Below are 13,737 nucleotides of genomic sequence, written 5' to 3' on the forward strand. Positions count from 1 at the left end.
GGATGACCATCAGCGAGTTAGGTAGACACCATTATTGTGGCAATAAGTGCAGCACTCGACAAACTGAAAGACCAGGTTAGGGATAGAATCTATCAGGGGTGTCAAACTGGCAACCCATGGGCTGGATGCGTCATGCGCAGGCCACGCCTACCCCAGAGTTTGACATCCGTGGGATAGATTGTCATGGAAAATATTTATGTGGTCACTAAGCAATGAGTTGATGATGCATATCAATCAATCAACTTCAATTGGAATTGTATTTTGGTTACTCTACATGTGTCTATGGCCACACAAACCCTTCAGTATCAGGGTTTAGGGACTGTACACAGGAGGTTGATACTGTTCCATTTTACCAAACCCAACTCAAAACATTAACTGAGATTTTATTTATTTATTTATTTATTTATTGTTAAATTTGTATACCGCCCTTCTCCCTGAGGACTCAGGGCGGTGAACAGCCAAGTAAAAACATAAAACTACAAACATTAAAATACAATTAAATATATATATATATAAATATATATAAATTTGGCCCTAAGAAACCTCAATGTATTAAAGAAACCTCAATGTATTCGGGAGACATAGCTACTGATTTTTAATTGTTTTGTTATCATATAAAAGCAGATCTTTTCTTGATTTAAATTGTGTTGAATACAAATATCTGTAATTCACACTTACAATCTTCAGGCAAAACTTCTTTGAACTGTTCAAAGTAGGAATTCAACCGCACTAAGCTTTCCATGTTAATAATTTCCTGCAAGGAGGTATCGCCAAACCTTTAAAAATTTAAAGGACCTTATTAATAGAGCTTTCAAACAAAAATGGGAGAACATCTGCAAGCTTTCAAATTGTTCTTTCAAAAGGAGTCTGGCACATATATGGGAACACTTTAAAGCAGCTGTGACTTTCCTGGGATTGCATGATTGCCCTTTATAGCCGAGAAATAATCTTGGCAAAAAGACATCTTATTTATTTTCCATAAGCATTACATAGGCATCAATTTCTTGTTCAGTTGCTAAATCATGCCCGACTCCTTGCGATCCCATGGAGTACAGCACACCAGGCCTCCCCATCCTCCACTGTTTCCATGCATGCTCCAAATCACATGTTGCCTTTTGAATATGGATACTGCATGATCTACTGGATAATGTTGTAAATGCCTCAAGATATCCCACAAAGCCAAGCTTGCATCTAATCTTAAATATAATATCAGCAGGCTAGATAGAGTAGTAATCTATATAGTAGACATATAAGTACTGATTCCACAAAGGTTTTCATGTCATTCAACTTCTTCCTGAGCTATCCTTTAAATAACGACTTGGAAATTCATTCAGTATATATCTAGGAGGAGGAAAACCAATTTATCTGCTGCCTGTTAAATATGAAAGATTAGAAAAGAGAATGTGTAGGTATATGTACTTTTCTGCTAAAGTCTGCTGTTCATTGATTCCCACGTTGAAGAGTACTGGTTGAACTCTCAGCAACATGCCACTCTGGATTTCACGAGGCAAGGCATCGAACAAGGTGCTTGGTAGTGGAATCCTCACATTAAATCCATCCCTAATTTAGACAAGAAAGTTGAAGCTAATCAAGCAATAGTATTATTTTCAGAAAGGCCCCTTTAAAAAATATTTAAGGCATACAGTATGTTGCTATCTAGGAGATTGCTAACAGTAACTAAAATCAAAATTCTAAGCACTCTAAGAATCTCCATTCTTGGCAGTTTTCAGAAAGCAATGGAAATACAGTATAATAGGAGAATCTAAAGACCTGGCTTGAATGTCATATCAGCCCAAGAGTCTAAGCTTAACAAACCATGCTGTTCAAGAAAAGCACATTGATATAAACAACCTCTTAATTAGCAGTTTGCTCATAGTGAGTGGATACTAGTGGGCTCAGGCTCAACCCATCCAAGACCGAGTGGCTGTGGTTTCCGACGTCCCGATATAGTCAGCTGGCGCCATCGCTGGCTATTGGGGGCAAATCATTGGCCCCCACGGAAAGGGCTCGTAACTTGGGCGTCCTCCTGGACTCACGGCTGTCTTTAGAAGAGCACTTGACGGCCGTGACCGGGAGGATTTTTCATCAGGTTCGCCTGATTCGCCAGTTGCGTCCCTTTCTAGATCGGGACTCGTTACGCACAGTCACTCATGCCCTCGTCACCTCTCGTCTGGACTATTGTAATGCTCTCTACATGGGGCTCCCCTTGAGGTGCACCCGGAGGCTCCAACTGGCGCAGAGTGCGGCCGCGCGGGTGGTTATGGGAGCAACATGGAGCTCCCATGTAACACCTCTCCTGCGCGAGCTGCACTGGCTCCCGGTGGTCTTCCGGGTGCGCTTCAAGGTTCTGGTCACCACCTTTAAAGCGCTCCATGGCTTGGGACCTGGTTACTTACGGGACCGCCTACTACCATCAACAGCCTCCCACCGACCAGTACGCTCCCACAGAGAGGGGCTCCTCCAGGTGCCGTCGGCCAAACAATGTCGGCTGTCGGCCCCTAGGGGGAGAGCCTTCTCTGTGGGGGCACCGACGATCTGGAATGAGCTCCCCCCAGAGATACGGAGGATTCCGGATCTGCGCACCTTCCGCCGCGAGTTGAAGACGCTTTTGTTTCATCAAGCTGGCCTCGCCTAAATCTTCTCCCTTTTAAGTGTAAATTCTAAATTTTTAATGGATTTTAAAATATGGTATTTTAAATTGGGTATTAATTCAGCCAAATTTATTTAATTCATTTTATTCGATTTTAAATTTTGTATATCTATGTGTTTTATTTCATGGCTGTGCACCGCCCTGAGTCCTTCGGGAGTAGGGCGGTATAGAAATTCAATAAATAATAATAATAATAATAATACATTAACTACCAAAATATTATAGTTACATGTGCCCAGACATGGTCAAATCAGGCCGACCTTATATCTACATGAAAACTCACTTCTTGTCCACCTTTGATTATTGTAACATGCATTTCTTAACTATTTCTGGTTAGTGTTTTTTTTTTTTTAATTTATTTTTATATGCCGCTCTTCTCCGGAGACTCAGGGCGGCTTACAATGCATTAAGCAATAGCCTTCATACTTTTGTATATTTTATACAAAGTCAGCTTATTGCCCCCACAAACCGGGTCCTAGTTAAGTTAGTAACATAAAACTGGAATGAACAGGCTATATCATACTGGCTGGGGAATTCTTGAAATGTAGATCTCTTAGAGTTGCTGAGGTTAAGAAATTCTGGACTAGACTTCCAGTTGACGTTGCGGCGCTATTGGACACGAAGAGCGGGGCTCTGCAAAATCATGCCAAATCCCTTCATTGGAGGACCCCATAAGGGGCTAAAGTCACCCTGTAGGGGTGACAAAGAGTGGAGGGGTGTCCTGCAGGTCACGGAGAGCGGTGGCTCTCCTGCTTGACCCAGGGCTAATTCCCTCTCAGCTGACAACGAAGAGGAGTGGCAGCCATTATGGCTGCTGTGAAGCTGGGGCAGCCGAAGAAACAAAGAATGTGCTGGAGCGGTGTGCATAAACAGTAACTGGAACTGGATGAGGTTACCTTTTTTTACCTAAAACCTACCACAAAGAAAATTAACTTGGAAAAGAGATTCTTTGAAACGTTTGTTTAAGTGGCAAAAAATTACAGAGAGAAAAATTACAGACCCAGAAGAAAAGATTTTAAAAAGAGAGCGCAAAACCTTTAAAAACATTGAAAGATTGGAACTCTAATTTTTACTGGCAATAAGGCATTTTAAAATGCTGGAATTACCTGTCAGAATTTTGATGATCTGTTTGAATAAATACAAATGGAACCTGTTAGAATTTGTGCAATGTTGAAGTTAAGCTGAAGGCGCCATCTACTGGTGAATGAAATAGACAGTATACTCCTACAACTCTGGGAAAAATACCGATAAGACAGAGGAGAAAGTAGAAATAACATCTGAAGGATTACTGTGCTATCTATTGCTCTATATTTATCTGCTCCAAGACTACTGGAGTTCTAATGGTGAAAACATGAAAGACATTTAATTAGAGTGACTTTCAAACATCAGGAGTTATGATTGAACTTATAGAGTGGATTTAAGGAGACATTTGGAAATCTTCCTGGATTACTTAAAAAGAGCTAAATTGACTAACTGTGGGACATAAAGAATTATATTACTGTATTCCCTGAGGAGCAATGTCTGGACTGAGTAAATGTTTTTCAGATCGACTTTCTGAGATCAAAGATAATTGAGACTCTGGGACAGTGATAGACCACTGACAGACTATTGAGCTATACTGGGACTTATTAAAAGAAGACAAGATGTTTCAGCAGGGGGAAATAAGTGGGTTTTAAAAAGAATTGGCGTTGATGTTTCAAAGCATTTACGATATCATGACAAGGAATCACAGGAGATATAATGGATTTAATGAATAACATAAATGGGAAGCTAGAAAGTGTTCCACAAGGGATAATGAATAATGATCAAAAAGCCCAGGAAACTGAGGAGATAATAGAGCGACCAGGGGAAAGGATAGAATGGACAAATCAACAAATAAAACAAGAAGATAAGAAAGAGAAAGTAATAAAAACTTATGAAGCAATTCAGGGAAAATACATGCTAAAAGACCAAAAAATGATACTGGATAAACAGAAAGATATCTTTGAAAATAAAATAGAGATTTGGGCAAATCCTCCGGAGGCTTGGTAGCAAAAGATAGTAGAAATGGAAGAAATACTTAAGTTAATCAGGAAAGATGTAGATAGAGATGAAGACCCAAGGGAGGAATTTGGAGGCAAGTTAAAAAATTAGTAAGAATTGAAATATTAAAATGGGCAAGAGGTGATGGATAAAGGAAATGTTATGTAACACAAGATTGGCTTTATTAGGAGCTAGATGTTGTGGCCTGCCATTGGCCAGCAAAGCTGGCAGCAGAGTCGGACAGTGATGAGGTTGGGGAGAAACTTGGGTCAGTCCTGGGGCCTGGGGAAAGCTCGGACGAGGGTTCTGCATCGGAGGCAGAGAGGGGACCAAGGCCATCTGATAGTTATGTGCTGCCTCCGGAGTTTCCGGAGTCTCCGGTGTCTGACATAAGCGAGGCAGAAGAACAGTGGGAGCCTGTTCCCAGTGTGCACATGCGCAGAGCTGCCAGAAGACAAGAACAATTAAGTCAATTTGGGAGTAAGGCTTGGAAATGATTGGCCCCTTCCATAAGACATAAAAGAGGAGCGAACGGGACGTGAGCTTTTGCAGGAAGCAATTAGTTCATCTGGTCGGTTCAAGCTTTGAAAAGTTCTGTTTGACTCTGTGCCAAGTTTGGCCTTGCCCTGTGTTTGGCAATTAGTTCTCTGGCAGCATTCCAGGGGAGATAAGGTGCGTGTTTATAAACATTCCCCTGAAAGACTGTTTGTGAAGCCTTGCAGACTGTGAATGACAATAATTCACAGCCGTGTAAATAAAAGAGGTTTTGCCAGGACTAAGATTGTGCTTTATACTTTCTAAGGAAGCCTAGATCAGAACACTAGAAAAGAGGCAGAAACAAGAAATAGGGAGAATATTATTATGCATATTTTTATATAATATACTAAAAGTCATAGCTAGATATAAAGATTAGATGGTGAAAGATCGTGACACTATGTATGTTTTAATGATAATTGTTATTGTCATTGGAATGGGGGGCTAAAATGTGGAACAACTAAATAATGAAGGCCTATATTTTATCACAAATATATGTATGTATATGTGTGTGTGTGTTTGTGTATGCATGTATGTGAGAAGACTACATTTCCTCCTCAGAATACTGAAGAAACCACATTTGTTATCTTCTTGCATACAGTACAAATGAAAGTTGTTATTTATTCCTTCTACAAATCCTTATCCAAGAGCTTCATTCATAATTTTAAAAAGGATAACGTGGCTTGCATTTTATCTTAAGTAAAACAGATGGTCAATTTATGTTTACATGTTGCACAAGAGTAACACATTGCTTTAAGCACTCTACTAATTAGAACATGTTCTAAAATGTTCCTTATTAGGGAAAGCATTTCTCCTTTCTTTCCCTTCCCCAACCTCTCTTCTCCATTCCTACTCCAATTTTTTACCTATTTCCTGTAATGACTGGCAGCATATCAGCAGAAGCCATAGAAGTGGCCTGAGTTACTTTAAACGTTACATTTCTCAAGTCCATTATTCCCACACTCATATCTTCTAGCATAGCCAGTTCTTCTCCTAAATGAAAAAAAAAATGAAGACAATATTAATATGATTACAAAATATATGTTTACATTTATTGCCAACTATTATAAAGTAGTCTTTGAGGCAAGCTGAAGCCCCAGTGATTCTGAATAAGTTTGTTTAGTTTTCTTGAAAACATGAGATAATGTCTGGGATTTACTTTTCAATTTCTTAGTTAACTTGTATCTCTGAAATTCCCTAAAGCAGGGGTCCCCAAACCCTGGTCCATGAACCGACATCAGTCTACGGCATGCCAAAAACCAGACCGCGCAAACAAGCAAAGCCCCATCTGCACACTGCAGGCAGCACACAAAACCATGCACCCTCCGGTCTGCAGAAAAACCTGTCTCCACGGAACCAGTCTCTAATGGCCAAAAATTTGGGGGCCACAGCCCTAAAGTATCTCTCCAAGCACTAACCAAGTTTGAACTGCTTAGCTTCTGAACCCAGATAAGGATGAGCTATGACTGCTGTTCACACTTTAATTGCAATATAACACTCCTACAGTGTAACAGGAACTAGCCATGTTTCCTGGGTCCAACATCACATCCTCATACTAATATGAGCTCTGAGTTGCACCAATAGTGAGATGAGTGGCATATACATTTAATAAATAAATAAACATGATAAAGATGTCAGTGCAGTGATAGCTAACATGGAGGCATTCCTCTGCAGACTTGCAGAGACTTGCAATTTGTGCCAGCACCATAAGCAGAAATTAAGCCATCAAAAATTACTTTGGATAGCGTGATCAGTGGCATATAAATTTATAAATTAATAAATAAATCCAATTTCCAAAGTAACTTGTAAGTTTGGATTGACATTTCAACTTTAATGTCTCAATTTTGCCAAGGCTTTCAGCTAAAAATAGTTGCCATTGTTTGAGATAACACAATCCAAATAAAATTAATTTCAACAAATCCAAATATTTAGGTACACTCCAACAGAAAGTTTTCCATTCAAAAAGGCAGCCAGTGTTAAAAATTTGTTCGTCCTGCTGAACAACTCTTCTCTAATTGCTCTTCTGTTGCTTGAGGAACTTATCAGTACACACCAAGTTCATTACACAGTTTCTGAATTTGGACCCTGTCCATAATCATCACAAGCATCTTTGATTTTTAGTTGCATTGGATTCTGTTGACTGATTTAAAATTTAATTGTATTTCATGGTTTGATTCTAAACCTACCTAGAGCCTTTTTGTGTTTGAATAACAAGACCTACATTATCTACACATATTTCATTAAACGTAACGCTTCAGGGAATTAATAACTCTGCATGCTTTCCCCATGCAATGTTCTTTACCGTAAGTACTTAAAAGGCTTTCAAACTGGGCCAGCAGACCAATGGTATACAGCTGCCTCAGGAATCCATTATCATGCAGGCAATTCCTCAGCTTGATAATGAAACCACAGATCAGGGCAGTAAGCTGCATGAAAGAATACAAAAAGAAAATAATTGAAGATACTTGCCAAGGTTTCTCAAGTTTACTCAGCCAATACTAATATGGCAGATTGCTTCTGAATGGATGAATCATAAAGGTCATTAGACTTCCACTGCAATCTGAAGACAGAATTGCAATTGTTTTTCACACTATCAGTTTTATTGCACTTTTTGTTATGTTCATCCATCAGTGCCTCCCATAGTAACTGCTATGGGAGATTCAGAAGTGGAAGATTCAATTCACCTGTGCAACCATTTGAAACTCAGCACAAATACTTATCCAACCTTTGCAGTCAGCATCATTTTATTAAATTATGTTTTAATGGATCTGTAAATGATTTTTAAAAGGTTGTCCACCTAATACTTCTTATTACTGAAAACTGACTGAATACTCTCAGCATTTGGTCAACTTTGCCAAAATGGTAAATGGATATCAAGAAGTAATAGCGTATTCTATAGGTAGGATGTCACCATTCAGTGCTGGAATCCTAAATTCACATTTTCTAAAAGGATAACCCCCAAGAAAAAGTCTTGGAGGACTTATTAAAATCCAGATGACTTAGCAGCCCTTTAGGTATATAATTCCCATATGCCTATGCCATCACTTCAAGTTCTGCTTGGAAGCAGATTAGAACTCAGTGCCATTATTTTAAGATTTTCTGGTTAATTCTATATATTTGGTGCCAATTAATACTGCGTGTAATCATCTTGCACCAAGGCTTCAGAATAGTTTCAAAAGCAGGCCAATATGTGATATCCCTACTATGGCCATATTTTTTTCGGAAACAATAAAGGAGAAATCTGAAAAGGGGGCAAATATGAAAGAAGTTTGTAAAGATAAAAAATGTTTATTTTTATAACTTTGCTTTACAAAGGAAAACGCAGAAGCAAAACCAAAAGAAATTTTACAAAGATGTGTATTCTAATAAAAACATCTCAAATTAAACACTATACATTTATTTTAAAGAGACAATTCAATTGCCATATTTTTCACATGAATATGAAAGTCTGTGCATTAAGTGGTACCATTAATACAGTAAAAGTTAAATGAGCAAAATAAGAGATGGCATAGTGGTTAGATGCAGTATTGCAGGCAAACTCTGGCCACAGCTTGGAATTTGATTTTGATCAGCTCAAGGTTGACTCAGCCTTCCATCCTTCTGAAGTAGGTAAAATGAAGACCCAGGTTGCTGGGGGCAAATATGCTGATATTGTAAACCACTCAGAGTATGCTTGTAAAGCACTATGGAGCAATACATAAATCTAAGTGCTACTGCTATAAAGACAAAAGTGAGTTTTTGAAAAATAAGTCTAAAGTACAGCTTTTTTATAAAGTTCTGTCCTTTATAATAAAGGACACACGGGCACTCTAAATATTCCAAAAGTTTATCACCGCAGAGGAGAAATCTGTGACTATGTTATCTGGTTCCAAAATTGCTAAAGTGCCCTACATGATCACTCTCCCCTTTTGAGTACAATCATTGTTTTCAAACTGTTAATCCTCCAAGCACAAATTCCAAAGTCCAAAATATAGATTCCATGTTCTTGCTTACAGTTTGGCAAAAGACCACATCCCTCCGGTACTGAAGGCTTAAGCAAAGAGCTATGGTGGGGGCACTGTCCTGCATTAAAAGAAAGACCATTGCTTTCTTTGCTGTGTCACTCATCATGGCCACACAGTCCGTGAGCGTTGTTAGCAGAGGATAAAGAGCCTCACTCCATTCACCTACAGGTCAGAAAAGAGAAGAGCAAGGCACTTCTGTATGTTTATGTATTTTGGTTTTAAGTACAATTTAATATCGCCTGAAGGCATCTAAGAATCCCAAGACTGCACATATCTCAGTCTCAGTCATGATCTATCAGTTGCATTCAAACATCATAGATAGATAGGTAGATAGATAGGTAGGTAGGTAGGTAGGTAGGTAGGTAGATAGATAGATAGATAGATAGATAGATAGATAGATAGATAGATAGATAGATAGATAGATAGATAGATAGATATAATTTAGATTGAGTGATCATCAACTCAAGATACTATTATCCATAGTTTATTTTGTGAGAAAGAGGGATAGTCTCTCTCTCTCTCTCTCTCTCTCTCTCTCTCTCTCTCTCTCCCTCCCCCCACTCAAAAGTCAATGTAGTAGAAAATGTACAATCAGCAAAAGATGTTAAATTAAGACAGTCATTCCCTGTCCCCCTCCCCCCCCCTGAGTTTTTCAAGTACAAATACGATGAATGGAGGGGGAAAATATACATACCTGGGTTGGATTCTTCAGGAGTAGGACTGCAATCTGCATAAAAATGGAGGTGTAACATGCATGATTAAGGGGCAGCAACACATTTTAAAGATAAGCAACTGAAATGCTTAGCACAAGCAGTCTCAAATATTTGGGGAGGGGTATCAATTTATATAGGAGTGGGCCATCTATGGTTGTAGGGATGCACATGTCCTGAAACTTTTTTCAAAAGCCTTCTGCAAAAAATCCAAGTAAGAACAATATAGCACAACTGCTCTGTAGGGAAAGGCAAGAAGGAGAAGGAGAGAATTAGCACAGAGAGGAAAAAAATGGGTTGTGAGAAAAACAGCAAATAGGTGACTCAACTCATGTTGCTTCTAGTCTTGTCCACTGTTTGAATAAGCTCATTCATTATTGACATGCAGCTTCCTATAAATTTCTTGCAATGAAAGAAAACACATGGTTGCTTCTTCCTGCTGTAGCCTCTTTCAAGATCCTCTTTTCTGCTTAAAACACACTACACCTGCTGGTAGGAGGACCAAAATCCCTGTGCTACCAATTCACGGAAGCACCTAGAAACTGGGAAAAATACAGGTGTATCATTTTGGGCCTTATCTACTACAGCCTACAGAGTTTGAGCCATCAGCTTCATGGCTTGCATTAGAAGCTACTAAATAGAATAGCAGAATATCAACTATTTGGGGTGTACCAAATAACCCAAATATACACAAAGACATTTTAAAGGTGTGCACCTGAAACATTTAATGTGTACAGTTAAAAATGTAAAGAATAAATATGGTGTGTTTGTGAAGAAAATTCACCAGAAAAAAAAGATTAAAAGCAAACTTTCTTGGAAATGTTAATTTAATGACAAATTCAATTTCATTTCAAATAGCCTTCATTCAGGCTCTATTGAACAGTACAACTGGCAACCCATCACATCATTTTTTCCAGCTTTTATGTATGTTTTACACTCTTCTCCAATGTTAAAAAATTGTTTACAACTTTCAGCAAGAAACACATTTATGAACATTTATTAATAGTTTAATTGATTTTATTGTCTGTTCTTTAATTTTTTAAATAATATTTAAACTCACTACACCAAGTTTATTGATGGATTAGAAGTATACACCAGCAACTTAAAGAGCTGGCAGGAGGCTGGTGAAAAGGGAAATCTGTTGGTTTGCTGCAGACGAACTAGAATCTGTGCTTAACGTGCATTCATAAAAAATACTATTATTCCATTTTCTTCCCTACCTGCTTTTAAAACTTCTTTAAAACTTCTAACTTTTTATAAGTTTAGTATGTGGTCCCTTGGAGTGCAAGGCGATCAAACTGGTCAATCCTAGAGGAGATCAACCCTGACTGCTCTTTAGAAGGCCAGATCCTGGAGATGAAACTCAAATACTTTGGCCACCTAAAGAGAAGGAAGGACTCACTGGAGAAGAGCCTAATGCTGGGTGAGGGCAAAAGAAGAAGGGGATGAATCAGAGAATGAAGTGGCTGGATGGAGTCACTGAAGTAGTCGGCACGACCTTAAATGGACTCCAGGGGATGGTAGAGGATAGGAAAGCTTGGGGAAACGTTGTCCATGGGGTCACGATGAGTGGGGAACGACTTCGCGACTAACAACAATAACAGTAAACAACTCTGTCACAAATAACAGAAGAACTTAAGTCCAGCAGAATTTACTTGACCATTACAGTATTTTCGGAGTATAAGACACACCTTAGTTTTTGGGGAGGAAAATAAGAAAAAAGCTGATTGGCAGGAGAATACCCCCCAATCACCTGTTCCCAGAGGTGAATTTTAGCAACAGGTTCCTTGGTTGTGAGCTCTGTGCCTTGCTTTTTTTTACTTTTTTTTTTCTGCCTCTGAAACTTCTGAAACTGTGTTTCAGAAAAAACTTTTTTTCTTGCCTCTGTAAGCCTCCGAAACAGCTTCAGAAAAAAAGCCTCTGAAGCTCTGTTTGGAAACTTCTGTTCTTAAGCTTCTTTTCTGATGCTTTTTTCAGCCTCTGAAACCTCCATTTGAGAAGCTGGTCAGGGCTACATTCGGAGTATAAGACGCACCCAGATTTTCACCCTCTTTTTTGGGGGAAAAAGGTGCGTCTTATACTCAGAAAAATTCAGTATATACTTCCCTGTCTCTTCTTCCCTTGAACTATGATTCCAAAGGTCTGAATTTAGTTTACACCAAGAAAATAAAAGCCTAATGTTTAAGTGATAATAATCCACCAGAATCAATCCATGGAAGTAGATGGTAATGGATCCCAATCTACCATGCTGGTCCAGTACAGGTTGGTAAATAAATATTTTTTAACTTCTGAGTCCAGGGCTGAGTGACTGGCCTAGCCAGCTTCTGTGCCTAAGGAGGATAGGACCTGGGCTTCCCTACTCCTACTCCAGCACTTTAACCATTTCATTATTCTATCTATATCATGACAGATAGACAGACAGCTAGATATCTTCATATTATATGACAAGTTCCTTAGGGTTGTTCTATGGATGGAGAATGGAGGTGAGGATAAGTGCAAGAAATTCAGGCTGGAACTTTATATGATGGAAAAACATTAAGGTCAGCATCTTATCTTCTGTCATAAGAGAAGATTTTTTGTTTGGTTTTTAATGAAGTGATTGCATAAAGATTCGGCTGTCACTTGCAGGAAGAGCAGGAAAACATTCCACAAGTGATATTGCATTATACATTTAGCATTGGAAAATATTGTTAGAGAGAGAGGAACAAAGCTATATTAGTTTATGTCTAGTTCCAACCGCTGAATTTAATTTTGTAATTTTATAGCATACCTGCAACTAGAATAGAAACAGTATTCTAATAATAGGCAACACTAAAAACTTAGAAAATGTTTATTGTTCTAATGATTCTGCTGTCATGCTGATTTTTACAATGTCATATTATAAGCATTACACCCCTATGCAATGCCACACTCTTTAAAAAATCCTAAAGGGTTTAAAACGTGACTATGCATTCTCTTCCTAATCTTCTCACTGGTGTGTTTTTAAAAATAAATACTGCCTACCATGACTTCAGCTGTGTAAATAATCAAGTTAAAAATCTCCTGGCTTAGAATGTGATGTTACTCTAATATTTTAGTATGCATTGATTATAGATTAAAATACTTACTGGGAGGGAAAATACACATCAGTATAAATGTGACACTGACTGTATCAATCCATTATTTCAATGGTTATCAAACAAGACAGTATCAGGAAATATTTGATGTAAATATATTCCATGACCTAATACTGTATATATGATATTGCTCTAGTTGGGGGGATTATTTTCCTCATTACCTATCTAATATATGAGATTCGTCTTATAAATTGCCTTTATTAATCTGATGTCATCGGATTATGCCTATATTTTGCACACTTTCACAATAAAATCAGAATGTGTATTAAAATTTTACTATAATAGCTATTTGCACATTAATACACTATTCCATACATAATACATTAGTCATTCTTCCACTTTGCTAGTGCTTAACATATATAAATTTAAAGTAGTAACTAGAATTCTGAATAAACCATACATGTACTGTTCTATATTAATAAATTAAAAGAGGCATCTCAGTTATTTCAGATAATAATGTGATTTTACTATTTTAAATAATAATTTATTGTGAAATCACAAACATAAAAAACTGTTGTAAGGAAACATAATGAAGAGACAATATAAGACTATAGGTGTTGTAAAAATTATTTTGAAATGTCAAGCAAGCACATGGAATACAATACATTCTTACTCTACATTCTGAAACATTTATATATAACGTTATGTATTATTCATATTCCAGTATGAACATACTCTGCACTACTTATAGAACATGACAA

The 13,737-nt window shown here is 38.0% G+C and overlaps 1 protein-coding gene across 22 annotated transcripts in view; it reads right to left on the reverse strand.

Moving 5' to 3' along the window:
- Positions 1 to 13,737, reverse strand: part of INPP4A (inositol polyphosphate-4-phosphatase type I A) — a 111,792-nt gene that overhangs the window by 10,901 nt on the left and 87,154 nt on the right. For all 22 annotated transcript variants that reach the window (XM_087871478.1, XM_087871469.1, XM_087871477.1 and 19 more), the window contains 6 exons: positions 9,905 to 9,937; positions 9,200 to 9,372; positions 7,509 to 7,632; positions 6,073 to 6,199; positions 1,420 to 1,560; positions 679 to 776 (listed from right to left, as the gene is read on the reverse strand). In XM_087871478.1, the coding sequence (XP_087727604.1) occupies positions 679 to 776; positions 1,420 to 1,560; positions 6,073 to 6,199; positions 7,509 to 7,632; positions 9,200 to 9,372; positions 9,905 to 9,937 (696 nt within the window). The remainder of the gene's footprint in view (positions 1 to 678; positions 777 to 1,419; positions 1,561 to 6,072; positions 6,200 to 7,508; positions 7,633 to 9,199; positions 9,373 to 9,904; positions 9,938 to 13,737) is intronic.

The sequence above is a fragment of the Pantherophis guttatus genome, chromosome 5, assembly GCF_059756535.1.
Source record: "Pantherophis guttatus breed Tessera chromosome 5, ASM5975653v1, whole genome shotgun sequence".
In the NCBI taxonomy this organism is placed as follows: domain Eukaryota; kingdom Metazoa; phylum Chordata; class Lepidosauria; order Squamata; family Colubridae; genus Pantherophis; species Pantherophis guttatus.